Consider the following 24,797-nt stretch of genomic DNA (forward strand, 5'->3'; position numbering starts at 1 on the left):
GTCAACATGGGCCAGCATCCCTGTGGAACGCTTTTGACACCTTGTAGGGTCCACGCCCACGACGAATTGAGGCTGTTCTGAGGGCAAAAGAGGATGCAACTCAATGTTAGGAAGGTGTTCCTAATGTTTTGTACACTCAGTGTATTTTGAGTTCTGATGGGGTACGAAAGTTGAACTAAGCTAATGAGGCAACTGTAAGTTATATTCTTCAAGAATCAATGGGTATACATCATCAATATTTAGAAGTCTAAAAAAATGGATGTAGCTACTGCAGATTGTCCCTTTAAGATGTTGTCTGGGTATGAACTGAATCCTGCTGTTAGTATAAAAAAAAAGGTTGAACAAAGGAAAAAAGATTTTGAACCACAGGGTATTGTCCTAATCTGACTGAGCTTTCCCACCAGCTAATTAGCTCTCGACTCGGACCAGGACGATGCAAAAAAAAGAACTTTTACATTCTTCTTTCAAACATTATTTCTCCCTACCATTTAAACATTTAATAAATATTAACATTTAAAGCTTTTCATTCATGTATATACAAGAACTATACAATACACATAAGGATGTTATGAACTGCAAGACAGGAATGAGGTAATGCACAACTTGAAACAGCGTGACATCAGACCAACCGCTCTGCAGACTTACAGCATTCTCTCTCAACTTCTCAATGACGTCATCATACTTTACATTCCGTTGGCTGGCTGTTAGTTTCTTAGATAATAATATGCTGCTGAAATTTACACTATATACAAAATTACTTGAAAAATATATCAAAAAAATATCAATAATGTTTTTTCTTTTTATCTTTTAAAGCATATGTGAGTTTTTCCACAAAGGCAATGTGCATGCTACAGTGGGGTTGGCTTTGCAAACAGACTTGACCTGTTGACCTTTTGATGACCTCTGGAGGTCAATCTCTTGTAAATGGTTGTTTGAGAAGCACATCAACAATAAGAGCACCAATGGGGAGAGGTTACAAAGCTCCCTGGAGGAAGTGACATCATCACCAAGACTTTGCAACATCATCACCAAGACTTTGCGACATCATCACCAATACATTGTGGCATCGTCACCAAGACTTTGCGACATCATCACCAATACATTGTGACATCATCACCAAGACTTTGCGACATCATCACCAATACATTGTGACATCATCACCAAGACTTTGCGACATTATCACCAAGACTTTGCAACATTATCTCCAATACCTGTGACATCCTCAACAAGATTTGTGAAATCACCAAGACTTTGCGACATCATCACTACAACTTGTGACAGCCCCCAAAGTAAAGGTTTTTGTCCGTGCCACATAATATCTTCACAATATTAAGTTCAATAAGTAGTTCTGATGCACTTTCAAAATATGTTTGCACAACTCTACACAGATCAGGAAGTAATGGCAGCCAATGCAGTCGTCACATTGTTTAACATGTACACAGATTAGGAAGTAATGGCAGCCAATGCAGTCGTCACATTGTTTAACATGTCTTGTAGTCATTTTAGTTTCAGCACCTTTTTATTTTCTTGTTTTTCTTCCATTTCTTAACTGAAGCAGAGAGGGCTGAGTGATGCAGTGCAAATGCATAGAGATCGCTCTGCTGGTTCGATGAGGTAACCATTACTGGTCTAAGTCCACTGGCATGTTAATTTATTCTTGCAGCAATCGGTTGAGAGTCCAGTCCAGGATAATCCCTCAGATGGTTGTAATAATGTTGTAACGTTGTAATAAAGTTGTCACATTGTAACATTGTCACATTGTAACATTGTAACGCTGTAACACTGTAATGCTGTAACAACGTTGTAATAACGTTGAGCTGACGGAAGTCATGGTGGACCATATTACTGAGCAGCAAGTCACAGGATAAGTCAGGGATCATGTCACCACATGGGACATGGTTCTGGTTGTTCTGGTTCTGTGAGCTGAGTCCCTCTCTGATCCTACATCCTCCCTTCTTGACCTGGCAGCAGCCACGCCAGCCACAGCTCCAGCAGGCCCGGCTTCAGGGCCGGGGCCGGCGGCTTGGCCTAAAGAGCGGTTGTTTGGACTGCTGTGCTCTTTAGATGGCGATAAAGCAGGGTCTCCATTGGAGTCTGGAGCAGCGTTGGGCCAGAGCCGGGGCCGGAGAGGCGGGCTGGGACCTGGAGGTAGAGAAGGGAGCACAGGGACCGAGTCTCCATCCCCGACCCCCAAGGAAGGACCCTTGGGAGGGACCGCACCCGCCGACGGTGAGGTGGTCAGGCCCTGGGCAGTGGAGCGAGGCCGTCTAGGGGTCTTAGTGGTTCGGGGTGGGCTCTGGGTAGTGGTGGGGGGGAGCGGGGTGTCTGATGGTAGGGTGGTGGAGGCGGTGGGGTTCGGCTGGGTGGAGGTCTCCTGGTCTGAGCCAGTCTCAGAGTCTGAGGATTCTCCAGTCTTGTGGAGGTCTGGGGATGGAGAGAAGAGGGTGGTGAAGCCTTCCTTCTTGTTGCAGGATTCACAGCACAGTTTGTTGTAGCCAGGGATGGAACAGTAGCGGGCTAGGACCTCCATCTGGCAGAATATAGACTTGTCCCCAAGACATGGCTCATCTGTGGGGTGAGAGCATAACACAGTCAGAACAGACACGTAGACATTACCGCTCTCTCCTCACGCTGTAGTGACCTTAACCCAACACCTAGCAACCTCTTCAACCGTATCCCGTTCCGTTGGCATTCACTGAAAACTTGTGGCTTTCTCGTGGCTTTTCTTTTGCAAAATAACTATGAATTAACTGTCTTATTTTCAAATAAATGTGTATTACATATAACATCACGTTAAGGTGAGGGCTATTCTCTGTATTACAAGGAACAATAGCAGGTCTACTTCTCTCCAGTAGCTGGCATATTCTGTCCGTTCATAATTCACCGGTGGGAACATGGCGGCTCTCAACACCCATGAATGATAAGAGGCCATCTGCGCTCTTTTAATGTCCTTACTACTGAATAGTGTCACACGCTGTCGAAATAATGAATAAATCCAAAACTGAGGCTTGAATGCAAAATAAAGATGTTTATTAAAACACCCGACAACTGAAATAGTTGGCCAATACTATCCGAGAGATTGTTCGTGAGGACATTACCTCTCCCTTTGACTTGCAATTAAAACCGATAAATGAATCTCTTGCACTGCTGTGGATACCTACTCAACTGAAGTGGAAAGTTTGGAGACAGTGGCCAATGTGACAGAGAAGTGACTCCATGACCTGGATGGGGAACGACCAATGGCTGGGTTTCCCTGTGGGTCCTGTTTTTTGTTTCACTAATGATTTCATACCATTATCTACACATCTCATTTCTTTCATCAAGAAAATAGAAATTCGACATATGAGCTTGTCTGACCACCACACTTACTACTGCCTACTTCAAATTTCTGCATCTCCTAAAAGAGCCACAAGATGGTGTTTCAACGTTTCATTACTACATAAACCTATATTCTGTGATCAATTTGAAATTAAACTAAAATAATTCATAATGATCAATAAAAATTCAGTCGATGACCCCCGGATTCTATGGGATGCCAGCAAAGGATAAAAAAATAAAATAACTGCATTTGCATCTGTGTTGAATAAATCACAATTAAAGAAGGTATCATAATTTGAAATGTTAACTGTGTTAGAGTGTTCTCAACAAACACTGTTTTCACACCAGTTAGCTATTACTCTTTCCAAAATCAAGGTCCTTTTTAGCTCAGTTGGTAGAGCATGGGGCTTGCAATGCCAGGGTAGTGGGTTCGATTCCGGGGACCACCGCTACGTTAAAAAAACCTGCGTATGCACACATGACTATAAGTCGCTTTGGATAAAAGCGTCTGCTAAATGGCATATTATGATATAAGACAGAAGTTAATTTATTGACAAGACAGAGAGCAGAATTTGCGATCCCATCGAGTAAGGCAACCATTACTTCCATGGTCCCGTTGTTTACTGGCCAACAAGCTACGCAGTAATGATCAATTAGCTGATACAGCAACTATTAAAACTGAAACAGGGGAATTACTATCAGAACCCAAACAGAGGAAGCCACCTCGCTGCAAGCCCAAATCTCTCTATGAACTCAAAAGGGCATAGAACACCTTCCTAATACTGAGTTGCACCCCCCTTTGCCCTCAGAACAGCCTCAATTCGTCGGGGTATGGAATCTACAAGGTGTCAAAAGCGTTCCACAGGGATGCTGGCCCGTCTTGACTCCAATGCTTCCCACAGTTATGTCAAGTTAGCTGGATGTCCTTTGGGTGGTGGACCATTCATGATACACACGGGAAACTGTTGAGTGTGAAAAACCCAGCAGCGTTGCAGTTCTTGACACACTCAAACCAGTGTGCCCAGCACCTACTACCATACCCTGTTTAATGGCACTCAAATCTTTTGTCTTGCCCATTCACCCTCTGAATGGCACACATACACAATCCATGTCTCAATTGTCTCAAGGATTAAAAATCCTTCATTAACCTGTCTCCTCCCCTTCATCTACACTGATTGAAGTGGATTTAACAAGTGACATCAATAAGGGGTCATAGCTTTCACCTGGATTTACCTGGTCAGTCTATGTCATGGAAAGAGCAGGTGTTCCTAATGGTTTGTATACACAGTGTAGTTCCTTCTTTAGATAAAACCATTGCCAGAAACTTTAACAGAATGCTCAAATAAATTAAATCCGACCTCAGTAGATGGAATAATATCCCATTTGCGGCTGAATTTCTGTAGTTCAATGCTTCCCATGGCTCTGGCTATTGGGCAGAAAGTCATAGTACGGTTTAAAAATGTACACGGCAAGGTGAACGATCCCGGATAAAATTAACACATTTACAAAGAGGGAAATATGTAGGAGGACTACCTGTACCAGAGCTTAAGTGGTATTTCCAGGCACTAGCATTTCACCCCATTCAAAATTGGTTTAGACATGATTCTTCTCCACCCTGTCTCCTATTGCCCTGGAAGAGGTGGTCTTCACTGATATATCCCTTTAAACAATGTCAACTATGTTTTAGTCCTATTATTGCTCACACAATTTCTATTTGAAAAACAATGTAACTGGGAATCAAAATGGCATGTCCATACTCCAATATTTCATAATAATGCCTTGCAAATCTGGAGGGCGACCTTTTGACCCCCAATGGTCCAAATGTGGAATCCGTACCCTTACCGATACCATGGACATTAATGGTTTGAGAACATTCCAAGGCAACATGTTTTGTAAATATATTTACAACTATGCTGGCCTATGGAGTCCCTTGGGAAACTCAACTGCCGAAACATCCAACGATGGGATTTATAAATAAATGATCTGGGCTCCTGAAAGGACTGATCTCTATAATATAGAAACAACTTTTGGAAAGCTCATATTCTGAGCTAGCCATTAAAAAAAGTATGGTCCACAGATCTAACTGAATCTGAACCACCCTTTAACTGGAACAGAATATGGAAAAATATGACCTTGGCATCCCGTAATCCGAACCACCAATTTATACATGTTAAGTTTATTCACAGACTGTATTTAACACCAAAGAAACGTTTTACGATGAAATTGGCCCCAACTCCCAACTGTTCACTGTGTCCCCTAAATCAGGTAGACACATTCATTCATATGATGTGGGAGTGCCCTGCAGTTAAATGCTTTTGGGCAAAGAAAAATATATATATATTCGAAGTACGTGAATTTAAATATTCAATGCTTTCCATCTATTATGTTACGCAACGATGATAGCCCCTTGAATCGCTCAATCAGAGAAGATTACTGCTGGCAGGCAGCACTACTGCAAAAGAATGGTTGACTCTAAGATGGCGACCACCTCACTCTCTCTCCCATTTAACCAGTGGATACAGTTACTATTAGAAGTTATAACATTAGAATTATCGACAGCAACAATAAATGGTGCTAGTCAAGGAACAATCAGATGTTTAAAATGGTAAGCCGCTAAGAATAAAAATAGACTAGTATCCAATAAAATACAATAGAAGCATCCCATGCTCACTTACTGGAGGAGATTTTGTGGACAGGATTCTCAGGAACAATCTGATGTACACCCTCCGTCTTTGTCGTTGAATTCTCCATCGCTTCTATATTGAAAGGGGGCAGCGATGACTGTCCTGTTTTTACCAGAAGGTGAGAGAGGGCAAACTTTACAGATTATTACATGGTGGGACTTTCAAGGTTTTCATTGGTTTTCTAGAAATCCAGGTTGGAGGATTCCAGATTTCCTGCTTTTTCCTTCCTTGTTCTAGTAATGTACCAACTGGGATTTCTGGACATCCTGGACATTTTGGGAAAGTTACTTTGGGAAGGGTGGTGGTTCTATGCAGTGATGTAATGTACTTAAGTAAAAAAAACTTTAAAGTACTACTTAAGTAGTTGTGTGGATTTCCACAGGAAATCCAGGGGCGGCTGTAAAATAGGCTGGCCTTCTCAACCTTGAATGGCCTTCAGACCTGTCAATCACCAATCATTGTGATTGGCCATGGTAGCCAAAATAATGGCGTGCACAGCATTTTTATACATGACCCTAAGCATGATGGGATGTTAATTGTTTAATTAACTCAGGAATCACACCTACCGTATGTGGAAGCACCTGCTTTCAATATACTTTGTATCCCTCATTTACTCGAGTGTTTCCTTTATTTTGGCAGTTACCTGTATATTACCAACAGTGGTGTAAACATACTTTTGGGTAGTTTTTTGGGGTATTTGTACTTTAGTCAAAAATATAAATGGTAAAGTACTTTTACTTCACTACATTCCTAAATAAAATAATGTACTTTTTACTCCATACATTTTCCCTGACACCCAAAAGTACTCGTTAGATTTTGAAAGCTTAGCAGGACAGGAAAATGGTCAAATTCCCGCACTTATCAAGAGAACACGTGGTCATCCCTACTGCCTCTGATCTGGCGGACTCACTAAACAAACATGCATTGTTTGTAAATGTTGGAGTGTGCTCCTGGCTATCCGTAAATGTTAAAAACAAGAAAATGGTGCCGTCTGCTTTGCTGAATATAAGGTATTTGAAATGATTTATACTTTTACTTTTACTTTGATACTTAAGTATATTTTAGCAATTACATTTACTTTTGATACTTATGTATATTTAAAAACAAATACTTTTAGACTTTTACTCAAGTAGTATTTTACTGGGTGTCTTTCACTTTTACTTGAGTCATTTTCTATTAAGGTATCTTTACTTTTACTCAAGTATGACAACTTTTTCCACTACTGGTTCTATGTGGAACCATAATGACTCACATAGCCCTTCCATCTCTTTAATGGTTCTTTGCAGTTCAGAAAATGGTTCTTTCCTCTTTTAGTGATCATTAAAATGTAGGGGAGGCGGCTCATTAAAATATTTTGAGGCGTGGTTTGTTCGCAGCTCTTTTTGTGCAACCGTGAGTGAGAGTGTCATGTCAGGATATCTAATCTGTTGTGTTATGCCATTATATATTATATATGACAATGGCCAGTGATAGTGTCTTGTGAAAGAGTCATGTATGGCTTTGTGTCAATTGAGAACAGATGACTAAAATCAGTCATCGGGTCTCACTTCTCTCCTCAGGGACGCCCAGATGTTCCAGAGGTAGCTCACTTGATTCAACTTGTCAATGAACACAATAATAACACCTATGGAGTTTTAACAATATAATATGGCTGACCAGAATAAACAACCCTGTATGGTTCTTCAAAAGGATCTACGAAGAACCTTTCAGATTGACAAAGGTTCTTTATAGAACCATTCTCCATAAAGGTTCTATAAAGAACCATAAGAAAAGGGTTGTAACCATAGTGGAACCCTTTATTGATGCTATATATAACATTTTATTAATGGTTCTTCATAGAACATTAGCACCATAAATGTTCTATTTAGAACCTTGAGCATGGTTCGTTATAGTACCTTCAAAGAAAGGTTACATATAGCACCAACAAGGGATTTTCTATGGCAGCGGCTCCCGAACTAGGGGTCGGCTGATATGAAAATGGGGTCACGGAAGAATTTCTAAAATCCTTTATTTTGTTAAATATTTGGTATATTTAGTCTTTGTTTGTATATATATATACACAGGGCCGTGAAAAAATATTTCCCCCCTTTTTGATTTTCTCTGTGTTTGTATATTTTTGATACTGAACGTTATCAGATCTTCAACCAAAACCTCATATTAGATAAAGGGAACCTGAATTTACAAATAACAAAAAAATTTATACTTATTTTGCAACACCCATTCCCCTGTGTGAAAAAGTAATTGCCCCCTCAATAACTGGTTGTGTCACCATTAGCTGCAATGACTGCAACCAAATGCTTACTGTACTTGTTGATCAGTCTCTCACATCGCTGTGGAGGAATTCTGGCCCACTTTTGCATGCAGAACTGCTTTAACTCAGCGAAGTTTATGGGTTTTCAAGCATGAACTGCTTGTTTCAAGTCCTGCCACAACATCTCAATTGGGATTAGGTCTGGACTTTGACTAGGCTATTCCAAAACATCAAATGTGTAGTTTGTAAAGTGGTTATCCCACTGGCTATAGGGTGAACGCACCAATTTGTGAGTCGCTCTGGCTAAGAGCGTCTGCTAAATGACGTTAATGTGCCCTTGAGCAAGGCACTTAACCCTAATTGCTCCTGTAAGTCGCTCTGGTTAAGAGCGTCTGCTAAATGACTAAAATGTAAAAAAAAATGTAAATGTAGTTTTTTTTGTTGCCATTTTCATGTAGACTTGATGGTGTGTTTTGGATCATTGTCTTGCTGCATGACCCAGCTACGCTTCCAACAGGACTCAGTAACCAAAAATACAACAAGGGAACCAGTAGCCTGTGTCCTAATGTGACATAAACATGGTCTCACACAAAGCAACAACACAAGGCGCCATCTGTTCCTAACTCCCCAGGTAATCATAGCTCTTAAGAACCCCTGTTGCTCTCCTCTCCTGAATGTCTCCCATTCATGTTTGGACAACTCCCCTTTCATCCTCCTCTGTAGAGCGCCTTTGGAATACTACAGAACACACACACAGAGACACACACACACAGACAGACAGAGACACAGACACACACACACACACCGACAGAGACACACACAGACACACACACACACACACACACACACACACACACACACACAGACAGAGACACAGATCTCCCCACCCTGGTCCTCCTTGGCCCTTTGAGAGAAAGCATTATGAGGCCACACCAACAATTTGTTGTTTTGTGTGAGACCATGTTTTGTGTGAAAATAGGACATTTAGGCTACTGGTTCCCCCATGGTGAGGTGTATAGTGTTGGCTACTGGTTCCCCCATGGTGAGGTGTATAGTGTTGGCTACTGGTTCCCCCATGGTGAGGTGTATAGTGCTGGCTAGTGGTTCCCCCATGGTGAGGTGTATAGTGTTGGCTACTGGTTCCCCCATGGTGAGGTGTATAGTGTTGGCTACTGGTTCCCCCATGGTGAGGTGTATAGTGTTGGCTACTGGTTCCCCCATGGTGAGGTGTATAGTGTTGGCTACTGGTTCCCCCATGGTGAGGTGTATAGTGTTGGCTACTGGTTCCCCCATGGTGAGGTGTATAGTGTTGGCTACTGGTTCCCCCATGGTGAGGTGTATAGTGTTGGCTACTGGTTCCCCCATGGTGAGGTGTATAGTGTTGGCTACTGGTTCCCCCATGGTGAGGTGTATAGTGTTGGCTACTGGTTCCCCCATGGTGAGGTGTATGTAGTGTTGGCTACTGGTTCCCCCATGGTGAGGTGTATAGTGTTGGCTACTGGTTCCCCCATGGTGAGGTTTGTGTAGTGTTGGCTACTGGTTCCCCCATGGTGAGGTGTATATTGTTGGCTACTGGTTCCCCCATGGTGAGGTGTATAGTGTTGGCTACTGGTTCCCCCATGGTGAGGTGTATAGTGTTGGCTACTGGTTCCCCCATAGTGAGGTGTATAGTGTTGGCTACTGGTTCCCCCATGGTGAGGTGTATAGTGTTGGCTACTGGTTCCCCCATGGTGAGGTGTATAGTGTTGGCTACTGGTTCCCCCATGGTGAGGTGTATAGTGTTGGCTACTGGTTCCCCCATGGTGAGGTTTGTGTAGTGTTGGCTACTGGTTCCCCCATGGTGAGGTTTGTGTAGTGTTGGCTAGTGGTTCCCCCATGGTGAGGTGTATAGTGTTGGCTAGTGGTTCCCCCATGGTGAGGTGTATAGTGTTGGCTACTGGTTCCCCCATGGTGAGGTGTATAGTGTTGGCTACTGGTTCCCCCATGGTGAGGTGTATAGTGTTGGCTACTGGTTCCCCCATGGTGAGGTGTATAGTGTTGGCTACTGGTTCCCCCATGGTGAGGTGTATAGTGTTGGCTACTGGTTCCCCCATGGTGAGGTGTATAGTGTTGGCTAGTGGTTCCCCCATGGTGAGGTGTATAGTGTTGGCTAGTGGTTCCCCCATGGTGAGGTGTATATTGTTGGCTACTGGTTCCCCCATGGTGAGGTGTATAGTGTTGGCTACTGGTTCCCCCATGGTGAGGTGTATAGTGTTGGCTACTGGTTCCCCCATGGTGAGGTGTATAGTGTTGGCTACTGGTTCCCCCATGGTGAGGTTTGTGTAGTGTTGGCTACTGGTTCCCCCATGGTGAGGTGTATATTGTTGGCTACTGGTTCCCCCATGGTGAGGTGTATAGTGTTGGCTACTGGTTCCCCCATGGTGAGGTGTATGTAGTGTTGGCTAGTGGTTCCCCCATGGTGAGGTGTATAGTGTTGGCTAGTGGTTCCCCCATGGTGAGGTGTATAGTGTTGGCTACTGGTTCCCCCATGGTGAGGTGTATAGTGTTGGCTACTGGTTCCCCCATGGTGAGGTGTATAGTGTTGGCTACTGGTTCCCCCATGGTGAGGTGTATAGTGTTGGCTACTGGTTCCCCCATGGTGAGGTGTATAGTGTTGGCTACTGGTTCCCCCATGGTGAGGTGTATATTGTTGGGTACTGGTTCCCCCATGGTGAGGTGTATGTAGTGTTGGCTAGTGGTTCCCCCATGGTGAGGTGTATAGTGTTGGCTACTGGTTCCCCCATGGTGAGGTGTATAGTGTTGGCTACTGGTTCCCCCATGGTGAGGTGTATAGTGTTGGCTACTGGTTCCCCCATGGTGAGGTGTATAGTGTTGGCTACTGGTTCCCCCATGGTGAGGTGTATAGTGTTGGCTACTGGTTCCCCCATGGTGAGGTGTATAGTGTTGGCTACTGGTTCCCCCATGGTGAGGTGTATATTGTTGGCTACTGGTTCCCCCATGGTGAGGTGTATAGTGTTGGCTACTGGTTCCCCCATGGTGAGGTTTGTGTAGTGTTGGCTACTGGTTCCCCCATGGTGAGGTTTGTGTAGTGTTGGCTACTGGTTCCCCCATGGTGAGGTGTATAGTGTTGGCTACTGGTTCCCCCATGGTGAGGTGTATAGTGTTGGCTACTGGTTCCCCCATGGTGAGGTGTATAGTGTTGGCTACTGGTTCCCCCATGGTGAGGTTTGTGTAGTGTTGGCTAGTGGTTCCCCCATGGTGAGGTTTGTGTAGTGTTGGCTAGTGGTTCCCCCATGGTGAGGTGTATAGTGTTGGCTACTGGTTCCCCCATGGTGAGGTTTGTGTAGTGTTGGCTAGTGGTTCCCCCATGGTGAGCTGTGTGTGTAGGATGTGTATTGTTGGTTACTGATGTCCATGTGTCCATGTGTCCACGTGTCCCCAACACAGCAGTGTTCCAACATGGCAGGTAATCATAGCTTTCTAAGACTTCATAAAGGCGTCCCTAAATGTGTTTCACCTCCTGGAAGTCACTCCTCAGAAAACATAACCGGGTGCAAAGCTCAATTCCCCCAATTTCCCCCCCAGGTATTATGGAGAAGAGGTTCGAATTCTATTGACTTTCCCAACTGTTCAGAAGCATTTATAGACACACACACACACACACACACACACACACACACACACAACGTGCTACAAAGGTGTCCTGAGACACTTATAGGGACAGCAGGAGGGAACAGTTCTTACACACCATTGGCTTCTATCTGTGTGTGTGTGTGTGTGTGTGCGCGCATGTGTGTGTGTGTGTGTGTGTGTGTGTGTGTGTGTGTGTGTGTGTACTGTACCTGGACACGGGCTCAGTTTACAGATGAGGACAGTTTCAGGCTTGTCTCCCTCACACTGGCCGATGGTGTTGTCTGTGGCTCGACACACAACCTGTCTCTGTTGAATCCCCTCTCCACACCTTACTGAACACTGTGGGGCCACACGGAGAGACACAGAGAGGAAACAGGTCAGACGAGTCTCAAAGCGGCTGGCTCTTCACAGTTCTTAGAAACAACTCTGAAATCCCTGGAACAGTTAGCTAGCACAATTTCTAAAACAAATCGATCGAGCAACTTCCCTTTCCAGGAAACCTGGTAAACAACACAGGAAAAAGTGTTTAAATTCGAAAATACGACTGCTAGAGGGGTCCGGATACGCTAACCATCCTCTTCACGTCCTTCAGTGTGTGGTGACTGGAGGATGTTCCATACCAGGGCTGAGGTTCATTCCAATTCAATTCAGTCAATTCACAAAGAAAACTTAAATTCTATTTTAGTTAACAGAAATTCCAATTCCAGCATTGATTGAATTGAAATGGAGATGACCCCAACCCTGATAAGTAGTACTGTAAGCTGTGTGACAGAGCTCCATGAGAACAGGCCCGTCTAGAGTATGCTCTGTGGCTGAGCTCCATAACCAGGACACTGTCTGTACTGTAGGCTCTGTGGCGGAGCTCCATGCTGGGACCCCCCTGTGACCAGGCCCTTGATGGGACCCACCTGTGACCAGGCCCTTGTCTAGAGTATGCTCTGTGGCGGAGCTCCATGCTGGGACCCCCCTGTGACCAGGCCCTTGTCTAGAGTATGCTCTGTGGCGGATCTCCATGCTGGGACCCCCCTGTGACCAGGCCCTTGTCTAGAGTATGCTCTGTGGCGGAGCTCCATGCTGGGACCCCCCTGTGACCAGGCCCTTGTCTAGAGTATGCTCTGTGGCGAAGCTCCATGCTGGGACCCACCTGTGACCAGGCCCCTGTCCTCCACTGCGCAGGGCAGGCAGAGGGGTTACAGACCTTCCTCGTCTCAGGCCTGTCCTCTGTACAGTACTTAGTGTGGACCGTCCGGTTGGTGCCGTTGTGGAGGGCCTGCATACACTGAACAACCCTGGACTGGTAGCCAAGCTTCCCACACGTCTTACTGCACGGGCTCCACTCCTCTACTAACCACCTGGGAGAGGAGGGAGAGAGGGAGGGAGGGGGGAGGGAGGGGGAGAGAGGGAGGGAAGGGGGAGGGAGGGAGGGAGGGAGGGAGGGAGGGAGGGGGGGAGAGAGAGGGGGGGGGAGGGAGAGAGGGAGGGGGGGAGGGAGGGGGGGAGGGAGGGGGAGAGGGAGGGAGGGAGGGAGGGGGAGAGAGGGAGGGAAGGGGGGAGGGAGGGAGGGAGAGAGGGAGGGAGGGAGGGAGGGAGGGGGGGAGAGAGGGGGGGGGGGAGAGAGGGAGGGGGGGAGGGGGGGAGGGGGGGGGGGAGGGAGGGAGGGAGGGGGAGAGAGGGAGGGAAGGGGGGAGGGAGGGAGGGAGGGAGGGGGGAGGGAGGGAGGGAGGGAGGGGGGGAGAGAGAGGGGGGGGGGAGAGAGAGGGGGGGGGAGAGGGAGGGGGGGAGGGAGGGGGAGAGGGGGAGAGGGAGGGGGGGAATTATTTCATTATTCAATCTGTTCACTACTGGGAATAGAAGGTTATTATCTCAGTATTCAATCTGTCCACTACTGGGAATAACTAGGTTAGTCAGACAGACAGAGTGCATTAGCTTCAGTCCCTCTTTGAGAGGGAGTGTCTCTTAGAGTGATGATGATGATGATGATGATGCTGATGATGATGATGAAATGGTTGCTTTGCTATCCACATGGGTTCGGACATGGAGAGAAAGGATAGAGGAGAGAGTGATGGGGAGAGGAGCTCACGTTGGCTGGCTGCACTCGTTCACGTTGCACCGTTTCCGGATGGGTTTGGGCTTCTTGCTGGTTTCGCAGAAGTTCCGGTGCACCAGTCGACTGTCGCTCTTCCTCCTGCAGCCGTATTTGGTGTACTGTATACCTGCCAGACAGTAAGGACAATCTGTTGGAAAGTCTGATAAAACATAACCGTTTCTCAATTATACTGTAAATCATTTGGCAGAAAGAAAATGCTGGTGGCTATATGAACTAATACTGGAGAGAGCACACACACACACACACACACACACAATAAGACAGAGCAACAGGGTAGGAAAAACCATCTGAATAACTGAACGTGTCAGTGACCCCTGAGCAACATGCCCTGAGGACATCTAGGCTCTGCTCTGCACCAACTCACAGCAGGTTGCCAGGTTGGGAAACAGCAGGGGTACTTGGCAGGCCAGGCACAAAAGGAAACAACTATGATTGACAGGTGAACCAGCAGGGACCTTTCTGTAGCAGGTGAGATCGTTCTAAAAAAAGAACCTAGAGAGAGAATCCATCTGGTCTAAAGAACCGCTCCACAACACACACCTCCCCCACAGGGTTTGGAGCACTGCGACCAGCTCTTCAGGGCCCATTCGTAGGTATCCAGCTCGGCCAGGAGAACGTTGTTATTGGTGATGACCGGCAGCAGGTCCTCATGGATGATGTACTTATATGTCAGACTGATCTTAGTGTCCTCCTCCTGGGGAATGACCTAGAAGAGGACGGGGAGAAAGAGAGAAAGAGAGAGAGAGAAAGAGAGCGAGAGAAAGAGACAGAAAGAGAGCAAGAAAGAGAGCGAGAGAGATAAACAATTGATTCTCATTCAAAATCCTATTTTCCCAAACCCCTAAACCTAACCCTTAACCTAAGCCTAACCTTAACCGTAACCCCAAATCCTAACCCTAAACTTAACCCTAATTGTAACGCTAACCCTAAACCTAACCCCAAAGACTAAAATAGCCTTTGTCCTTGAGGGGATCAGAGAAATGTCCCCACTTGTCTGAATGTTCCTTGTTTTACCATCTTTGTAAGGACTTTCGGTCCCCACCTGGACAGTAAAACCACACACACACTGTGGACAATAGTGCTGAGCAATTAACCAACATTTCCATTATTAAACAACTAATTGACCAACGTCGGTTCAATTAATTGAATTCCATTTTTCTCTAGAGAGAAATCAAATCATTCACGAGAGAAATCAACTCGAGGACTATGTGGGAAGATGGGCTGAAGGGAGTTGTAGTTTTCATTAAGCAAATATTCAACCTAGTTCAGCGCAGAAACGTGGTAATTAACTACAATGACCATAAGCCATTGCGGCAGAGATGGATACGCTTTTACGCCTGCTATAGGTTAGATACACACAGACCGCATGAGAGAGGAATGTACACAACACAAAGATGAGAGAGAGGGACGGAGACAGTCCGTGAAGGTATGCCTTATCTACTTTGAAGAAGTAGTACAATTATTTTATTAGACAGCTCTGCAGCATACAGCTCTGCAGCATACAGCCCTGCAGCATACAGCCCTGCAGCATACAGTCGTGGTCAAAAGTTATGAGAATGACACAAGTATTGGTCTTCACAAAGTTTGCTGCTTCAGTGTTTTTAGATATTTTTGTCAGATGTTACTATGGTATACTGAAGTATAATTACAAGCATTGACAATTACATTAAGTTTATGCAAAGAGTCAATATTTGCAGTGTTGACCCTTCTTTTTCAAGACCTCTGCAATCCGCCCTGGCATTAACTTCTGGGCCACATCCTGACTGATGGCAGCCCATTCTTGCATAATCAATGCTTGGAGTTTGTGGGTTTTTGTTTGTCCACCCGCCTCTTGAGGATTGACCACAAGTTCTCAATGGGATTAAGGTCTGGGGAGTTTCTTGGCCATGGACCCAAAATGTCGATGTTTTGTTCCCCCGAGCCACTTAGTTATCACTTTTGCCTTATGGCAAAGTGCTCCATCATGCTGGAAAAGGCATTGGTCGTCACCAAACTGTTCTTGGATGGTTGGGAGAAGTTGCTCTCGGAGGATGTGTTGGTACCATTCTTTATTCATGGCTGTGTTCTTAGGCAAAATTGTGAGTGATCCCACTCCCTTGGCTGAGAAGCAACCCCACACATGAATGGTCTCAGGATGCTTTACTGTTGGCATGACACAGGACTGATGGTAGCGCTCACCTTGTCTTCTCCGGACAAGGTGTTTTCCGGATGCCCCAAACTTCCTGTTTCCTGAGCAAGCTCTGCACTGGTGGTGCCCCGATCCCGCAGCTGAATCAACTTTAGGAGACGGTCCTGGCGCTTGCTGGACTTTCTTGGGCGCCCTGAAGCCTTCTTCACAACAATTGAACCTCTCTCCTTGAAGTTCTTGATGATCCGATAAATGGTTGATTTAGGTGCAATCTTACTAGCAGCAATATCCTTGCCTGTGAAGCCCTTTTTTGTGCAAAGCAATGATGACGGCATGTGTTTCCTTGCAGGTAACCATGGTTAACAGAGGAAGAACAATGATTTCAAGCACCACCCTCCTTTTAAAGCTTCCAGTCTGTTATTCTAACTCAATCAGCATGACAGAGTGATCTCCAGCCTTGTCCTCGTCAACACTCTCACCTGTGTTAACGAGAGAATCACTGACATGATGTCAGCTGGTCCTTTTGTGGCAGGGCTGAAATGCAGTGGAAATGTTTTTTGGGGGATTAAGTTCATTTTCATGGCAAAGAGGGACTTTGCAATTAATTGCAATTCATCTGATCACTCTTCATAACATTCTGGAGTATATGGAGCAAATTGCCATCATAAAAACTGAGGCAGCAGACTTTGTGAAAATTAATATTTATGTAATTCTCAAAACGTTTGACCACGACAGTACTTAGGCAGGCTAGTCTAGCTAAATAGGATGACTAAAGACAGTGCAGTATGGGGAGCACAGACATAATGTTGTCTGGCTGTCTGGCTGCTACAGCCTGAGCAGAGATGAGATGATAACTTTAAGGAATGAAAAATAATAAAGTCATCAAATAAAACTAAGTAACATAGACAACTGAATATTTTATTATTTCATAGTCATTTACTATTTTTCTATTGATGTCTACCCAATGTGGACCTGACATAGACAATGGAATATTTTTAATGCTTTGGCAATTACATTTTCACTATTTTTGGCTTTTGTAAATTTCCGTTAAAAAGCTGTTTGTCATTAATGTTTGTCATTATTTCATAATGCATTTAATTGTTATCGAAAACCGAAAACCATTATAATGTTTTTCATAATCGAACCGAAACCAAACCGACCTAGAAAAGCACTAATCACTCAGCACTAGTGGACAATCAAAGGTGATTCATATCACAGTGAGGGTGCTCCACTGTCTTTCTAGAGGACTGACTGGAGTGTGGCTGAATCTCAAAGTGAACCCTTTGGGCACTGAGCCCTTTATCTACTGACCACATGCTGCTGTGTTCAATAGTGATCATTTGGGTCTGCCTGTTTTGGGTAAAATTAGAATTGAGGCAATGCACACTTGCATCCCAACTGCCACTTGTCAATATTCCAAAATTCAGCCTGTATGTGTGTGTGTGTGTGTGTGTGTGTGTGTGTGTGTGTCTTACTGGATTCATAGGTTTCTTCTTCTTACCAGGACAACAATGCCCTCATGAAGGGGGCCGATTGTTTTCAGGGTTTCTTTCTCGCCGCTTCCAAAGACGTACTCCCACTCCAAACCGCTCTCGATGAAGGTTTTGGACTTGGCACCTTCGCCTTTTGCATTCAATATGAAGCTGCCAGTGACTTGATTCTTAACAGCTGTGGAACACAGGGAAACCGTCTGATTCACAATGTGTTTTCATCCGTTGGATAGTCTGAGAGAACCAGCACAGCAGAAACAGGGTATACAGAAGGGGGTGACCCACTGTTCCAACCCTGTTTATGTGTGTGTCTGTGTGTGTATTCAACTAGAATTCCATGACAATCGTCTTTCATTGGAAGCACAACTAGGCTACCTGCCATTGCATTCAATTCAAGTCAAATCTAACTTTTCTATAACAGTAATGAGATTCAAATTCTTACTGAGAGAGCAGAGCAATGATAGAAGTTTGCAGCCATTATTTGACATTGTGTCAGGCCTGTATAAAAGGTCCACTCTGCGATAGTTACTAAGTTCAGTGGTCATTTCAAATAAAGACATATGTGTATGGAATACGTCATTGAAATTCAAAATGGCAGATTGTTGCTTTAATGCTAAAGCCTCGTCTCACCATCTCCCTGTTAGATAATATATCCTAGAGAGGGAGAGAGAGAGAAGGATTTGGCTGGTAACCAAGGTGATACTGACTCCAGCTGAGCCGCTCACACACAGAGAGCTATTGTGTACCTGGGGAGTCACACACACACACACACACACACACACACACACACACACACACACACACACACACACACACACACACACACACACACACGTTAGGTTCCCATCAAGAAACAACAAAAAATACTGTCGCTCAACAGAAAAGGGTACTAACAAATGAGCCACGGACAAGTACAACTAAACAAGTGGGGGTTTAAAATGGGTTCTCAAAGACACTCATGGGGGTGTCCACTGAATGTTGACTAGCAACAAGAAACTGGGCCCTAAAAGACACCCACCGTGAGTGGCCACTAAACGCCCCCAGAAAAGGCAAACCAAAATAAAAACCCACACCAACCTATAACATGGAGTAAAACAGAAGTGGAGCAAACCAAACCAAACCAGACCAAACCAGACCAAACCAAACCAAACCAGACCAGACCAAACCAAACCAAACCAAACCAAACCCAACCAAACTAAACCAAACCAAACCAAACCCAGGACAGAAAGGCTTTGTTTATCAACTTAAAGAAGCAGCGCTACAAAGAGGTGCAGCATCCAACATCTCTCATGTTGCTGGAGCATTGGCACCGCAGCTTTAATAATAATAATAATAATAATATGCCATTTAGCAGACACTTTTATCCAAAGCGACTTACAGTCATGTGTGCATAAATTTTTACGTATGGGTGGTCCCAGGGATCAAACCCACTACCCTGGCGTTACAAGCGCCATGCTCTACCAATTGAGCTACAGCTGTGCCAGCACATGTGAAACTAACGACTGACCAATGAGGTGACAGGTCAACACACCCTGACCAATGAGGTGACAGGTCAACACACCCTGACCAACGAGGTGACAGGTCAACCAACACACCCTGACCAACGAGGTGACAGGTCACCCAACACAGCCTGACCAACGAGGTGACAGGTCAACCAACACACCCTGACCAACGAGGTGACAGGTCAACCAACACACCCTGACCAACGAGGTGACAGGTCAACCAACACACCCTGACCAACGAGGTGACGGGTCAACACGCCCTGACCAATGAGGTGACAGGTCAACACACCCTGACCAATGAGGTGACAGGTCAACACACCCTGACCAATGAGGTGACAGGTCAACACACCCTGACCAACGAGGTGACAGGTCAATACACCCTGACCAACGAGGATGATTCCAATCAGTGCGCGTCCACACCTAAATAGAACCAACTTCAAAATCCAAAACCAAACCAAAGCCTGTAACACGTACGTATGTCTGGACCTTGACGCACATCTGAGGTTGGAGCTATAATGTGTTTTACAGGTGTGTCTCAGCAGTACACTCAGTCACACTCACCTCACCTAGGACCTGATTCACAGCTGAGATTATCACGAGCAAATTGCTTACATCTATTTTTTGCAAACTAATGTAACATTGAAATTTACATTTTAGTCATTTAGCAGACGCTCTTATCCAGAGCGACTTATAGTTAGTGAGTGCATACATTTTTCATTCTGGCCCCACGTGGGAATCGAACTCACAATCCTGGCGTTGCAAGCGCCGTGCTCTACCAACTGAGCTACAGGAAATGTATTAAAAGAACCATTGAAGTGTATTCAAAGGACCGTAGGAGGAAATGTATTCAAGACCATTTCCAGCATCATTATTCAGACAGTCTGTGATACATACCCTGGTATTCCCAGCAGAAAACTGAAGGTAAAGACACTTGTTAGGTTTAAAGTTTAAGGCCATATGGATTGGACTACTGTTCATATGGATCCTGGTTGATTTCCCAGTTGCAATTAAGAGGCAGAGGATCTGCATAAATAGGCTGGCCATTACCATTAGTTTGCATTGACATGAATGAGGCAGTGATCAGACGTACCATGTGGTATTATGTCTAGCGCTGTGCAGCACCAGGCTGTGACTGCCGCCTCTTCATCTGCTGCCCCACCCATGTGCTCAGTCTACTCTCCTGTTCATCCTCCGTCTCTACGTTATGTTAGATAAGCTCTGTGCACACACACACACACACACAGCCACCAGACCCTGTGGGCCCTGCTAGATGTGATCTGCATTTTAAAAAGGGGGAGAGAAAGTACCTCATGTCTCGTCCATGGCTGGTCAGCGTTACTTACAGGATACAACTCTACAAAGACTAATTGGTGTGACAGTCAAATGGTCTGCAGTCACACTGCTGACGCTCAAACTGTAAATGTGTGTGTGTGTGTGTGTGTGTGTGTGTGTGTGTGTGTGTGTGTGTGTGTGTGTGTGTGTGTGTGTGTGTGTGTGTGTGTGTTCTGCAGTCATGCTCTGCGGATGTCCCTACCGTAAATGTACACTACTTGGCCAAAAGCTAGTCGAACATCTCATTCCAAAATCATGGGTATTAATATGGAGTTGGTCCCCCCTTTGCTGCTATAACAGCCTCCACTCTTCTGGGAAGGCTTTCCACTAGATGTTGGAACATCGCTGCAGGGACTTGCTTCCATTCAGCCACAAGAGCATTAGTGAGGTCGGGCACTGATGATGGGTGATTAGGCCTGGCTCGCAGTCGGCATTGTAATTCATCCCAAAGGTGTTCGAAGGGGTTGAGGTCAGGGCTCTGTACAGGCCAGTCAAGTTCTTCCACACTGATCTCGACAAACCATTTCTATATGGCTCTCGCTTTGTGCACGTGGGCATTGTCATGCTGAAACAGGAAAGGGCCTTCCCCAAACTGTTGCCACAAAGTTGGAAGCACAGAATCGTCTAGAATGTCATTGTATGCTGTAGTGTTACGATTTCCCTTCACTGAAACTAAGTGGCCTAGCCTGAACCATGAAAAACAGCCCCAGACCATTATTCCTCCTCCACCAAACTTTACAGTTGGCACTATGCATTGGGGCAGGTAGCGTTATCCTGGCATCCACCAAACCCAGATTCGTCCATCGGACTGCCAGATGGTGAAGCGTGATTCATCACTCCAGAGAACATGTTTCCACTGCTTTAGAGTCCAATTGCGGCGAGCTTTACACCACTCCAGCCGACGCTTGGCATCGCGCATGGTGATTTTAGGCTTGTGTGCGGCTGCTCGGCCATGGAAACCCATTTCATGAAGCTCCCGACGAACAGTTGTTATGCTGACGTTGCTTCCAGCGGGAGTTTGGAACTCGGTAGTGAGAGTTGCAATCGAGGACAGACGATTTTTACACGCTATGCGCTTCAGCACTCGGCGGTCCCATTCTGTGAGCTTGTGTGGCTGAGCCATTGTTGCTCCTAGACGTTTCCACTTCACAATAACAGCACTTACAGTTGAGCGAACTGACTTGTTGGAAAAGTGGCATCCTATGACGGTGCCACGTTGAAAGTCACTTTGCTCTTCAGTAAGGCCAGTCTACTGCCAATGTTTGTCTATGGAGATTGCATGGCTGTGTGCTCGATTTTACACACCTGTCAGCAACAGGTGTGGCTGAAATAGCAGAATCCACTCATTTGAAGGGGTGTCCACATACTTTTGGTGTATATGGTGCCTCCCCATTTATCCCGCTGTGACGAGACACACTTACCAATTATGTGGGGGGAAGTCTCATTCTCCTCTATAACGATGTGCCGGGCACCGATCGGAATATCAAACATCTTCAGCATGCCTATAGGACAACACAACAAGACAATATGAAACATCTTCAGCATGCCTATAGGACAACACAACAAGACAATATGAAACATCTTCAGCATGCCTATAGGACAACACAACAAGACAATATGAAACATCTTCAGCATGCCTATAGGACAACACAACAAGACAATATGAAACATCTTCAGCATGCATATAGGACAACACAACAAGACAATATGAAACATCTTCAGCATGCCTATAGGACAACACAACAAGACTATATGAAACATCTTCAGCATGCCTATAGGACAACACAACAAGACAATATGAAACATCTTCAGCATGCCTATAGGACAACACAACAAGACAATATGAAACATTTTCAGCATGCCTATAGGACAACACAACAAGACAATATGAAACATCTTCAGCATGCCTATAGGACAACACAACAAGACAATATGAAACATCTTCAGCATGCCTATAGGACAACACAACAAGACAATATGAAACATCTTCAGCATGCCTATAGGACAACACAACAAGACAATATGAAACATCTTCAGCATGCCTATAGGACAACACAACAAGACAATATGAAACATCTTCAGCATGCCTATAGGACAACACAACAAGACAATATGAAACATCTTCAGCATGCCTATAGGACAACACAACAAGACAATATGAAACATCTTCAGCATGCCTATAGGACAACACAACAAGACAATATGAAACATCTTCAGCATGCCTGTAAGACAACACAACAAGACAATATGAAACATCTTCAGCATGCCTGTAAGACAACACAACAAGACAATATGAAACATATTCAGCATGCCTATAGGACAACACAACAAGACAATATGAAACATCTTCAGCATGCCTATAGGACAACACAACAAGACAATATGAAACATCTTCAGCATGCCTATAGGACAACACAACAAGACAATATGAAACATCTTCAGCATGCCTATAGGACAACACAACAAGACAATATGAAACATCTTCAGCATGCCTATAGGACAACACAACAAGACAATATGAAACATCTTCAGCATGCCTATAGGACAACACAACAAGACAATATGAAACATCTTCAGCATGCCTATAGGACAACACAACAAGACAATATGAAACATCTTCAGCATGCCTATAGGACAACACAACAAGACAATATGAAACATCTTCAGCATGCCTATAGGACAACACAACAAGACAATATGAAACATCTTCAGCATGCCTATAGGACAACACCACAAGACAATATCAAACATCTTCAGCATGCCTGTAAGACAACACAACAAGACAATATGAAACATCTTCAGCATGCCTATAGGACAACACAACAAGACAATATGAAACATCTTCAGCATGCCTATAGGACAACACAACAAGACAATATGAAACATCTTCAGCATGCCTATAGGACAACACAACAAGACAATATGAAACATCTTCAGCATGCCTATAGGACAACACAACAAGACAATATGAAACATTTTCAGCATGCCTATAGGACAACACAACAAGACAATATGAAACATCTTCAGCATGCCTATAGGACAACACAACAAGACAATATGAAACATCTTCAGCATGCATATAGGACAACACAACAAGACAATATGAAACATCTTCAGCATGCCTATAGGACAACACAACAAGACAATATGAAACATCTTCAGCATGCCTATAGGACAACACAACAAGACAATATGAAACATCTTCAGCATGCCTATAGGACAACACAACAAGACAATATGAAACATCTTCAGCATGCCTATAGGACAACACAACAAGACAATATGAAACATCTTCAGCATGCCTATAGGACAACACAACAAGACAATATCAAACATCTTCAGCATGCCTATAGGACAACACAACAAGACAACCGGTTTGGTCAGGGAGTTAATCCAATGAGGCACAGAATAACAACAGACCAGGGACGATATCTATCATACGTCTCAGAGTAGGAGTACTGATCTAGGATCAGGCCCCCCCCCCCCGTCCCCCCGTCCCCCCCCGTCCCCCCGTCCCCCCGTCCATGTAACCTTATTCATTGTTATCTAAAATACCAAAGTCCTACTCTGAGACGCTTGATCCAGACAACCCCAGGCCTCCTGCTGGCTCTAATAGAGGAGAAACGTGCCGTGTCTAATTATAATGTTGTGTGTGAACCAGTGATAGCAGTGTTATGTGTTTAATCTGTGTACATGTCAAGGGCTGTAGCTGGGTGAATACAGGGTAAAATAAAATAGTGTAGTGTGTCGCGTCGTGAATTCCCCTGCCGGTGACTCTTATCAAGAGTCAACAGTCACCAACTGGGAATTGATAACATAGTGCTATGCACATTACACTCTTAGAAAAAAGGGGTTCCAAACGGGTTCTTCAGCTGGCCCCACAGGAGAACACTTTTTGGTTCCAGGTAGAACCCTTTTGGGTTCCATGTAGAACCCTGTGTGGAAAGAGTTCTACATGGAACTCAAAAGGGTTATACCTGGAACCAAAAATGGTTCTTCAAAGGGTTCTCCTATGGGGACAGCCGAAGGACCCTTTTAGCACCTTTTTTTCTAAGAATGTAGGAGAGGATCTTAGGGATTTCAAGCTATAATGTTTATTTCTCATCATATTCTATATAACTATTCATCAAGTATTGATTGATAGTCAAATGAAATAAAACATAATGCTCTCAACAGAACTGTGGTTTCTCCCTGGTGATGGTCTAATGTTTACCTGTTTTCTTTGGCATCTTCGTGAGTGTCAGTTTAACAGTGCGACAGTGGGAGTTGTCCCCCCCACAGACTCCACACTTGTCTTCTTGTTTGTACGAGCCAACCTCTTTGTCGCAGCCCACATTCTGGGAGGGAGAAGG

At 44.8% G+C, this 24,797-nt stretch overlaps 1 protein-coding gene across 1 annotated transcript; it reads right to left on the reverse strand.

Annotated features, from left to right (window-relative positions):
• Positions 1 to 879: 879 nt before the first annotated feature.
• LOC311119601 (A disintegrin and metalloproteinase with thrombospondin motifs 14-like) lies at positions 880 to 24,794 on the reverse strand (the record flags this gene model as incomplete). Its single annotated transcript, XM_084194273.1, has 9 exons — positions 880 to 2,568; positions 5,994 to 6,104; positions 12,096 to 12,225; positions 13,031 to 13,238; positions 13,967 to 14,099; positions 14,534 to 14,699; positions 17,623 to 17,789; positions 21,867 to 21,947; positions 24,659 to 24,794. Coding segments are annotated over 9 exons (1,824 nt in total), but the record flags the coding sequence as incomplete, so codon positions are not given.
• Positions 24,795 to 24,797: the final 3 nt, after the last annotated feature.

The sequence above is a fragment of the Coregonus lavaretus genome (genome assembly GCF_964263955.1).
Source record: "Coregonus lavaretus genome assembly, contig: HAP1_SCAFFOLD_2122, whole genome shotgun sequence".
NCBI classification, from domain to species: Eukaryota; Metazoa; Chordata; class Actinopteri; order Salmoniformes; family Salmonidae; genus Coregonus; species Coregonus lavaretus.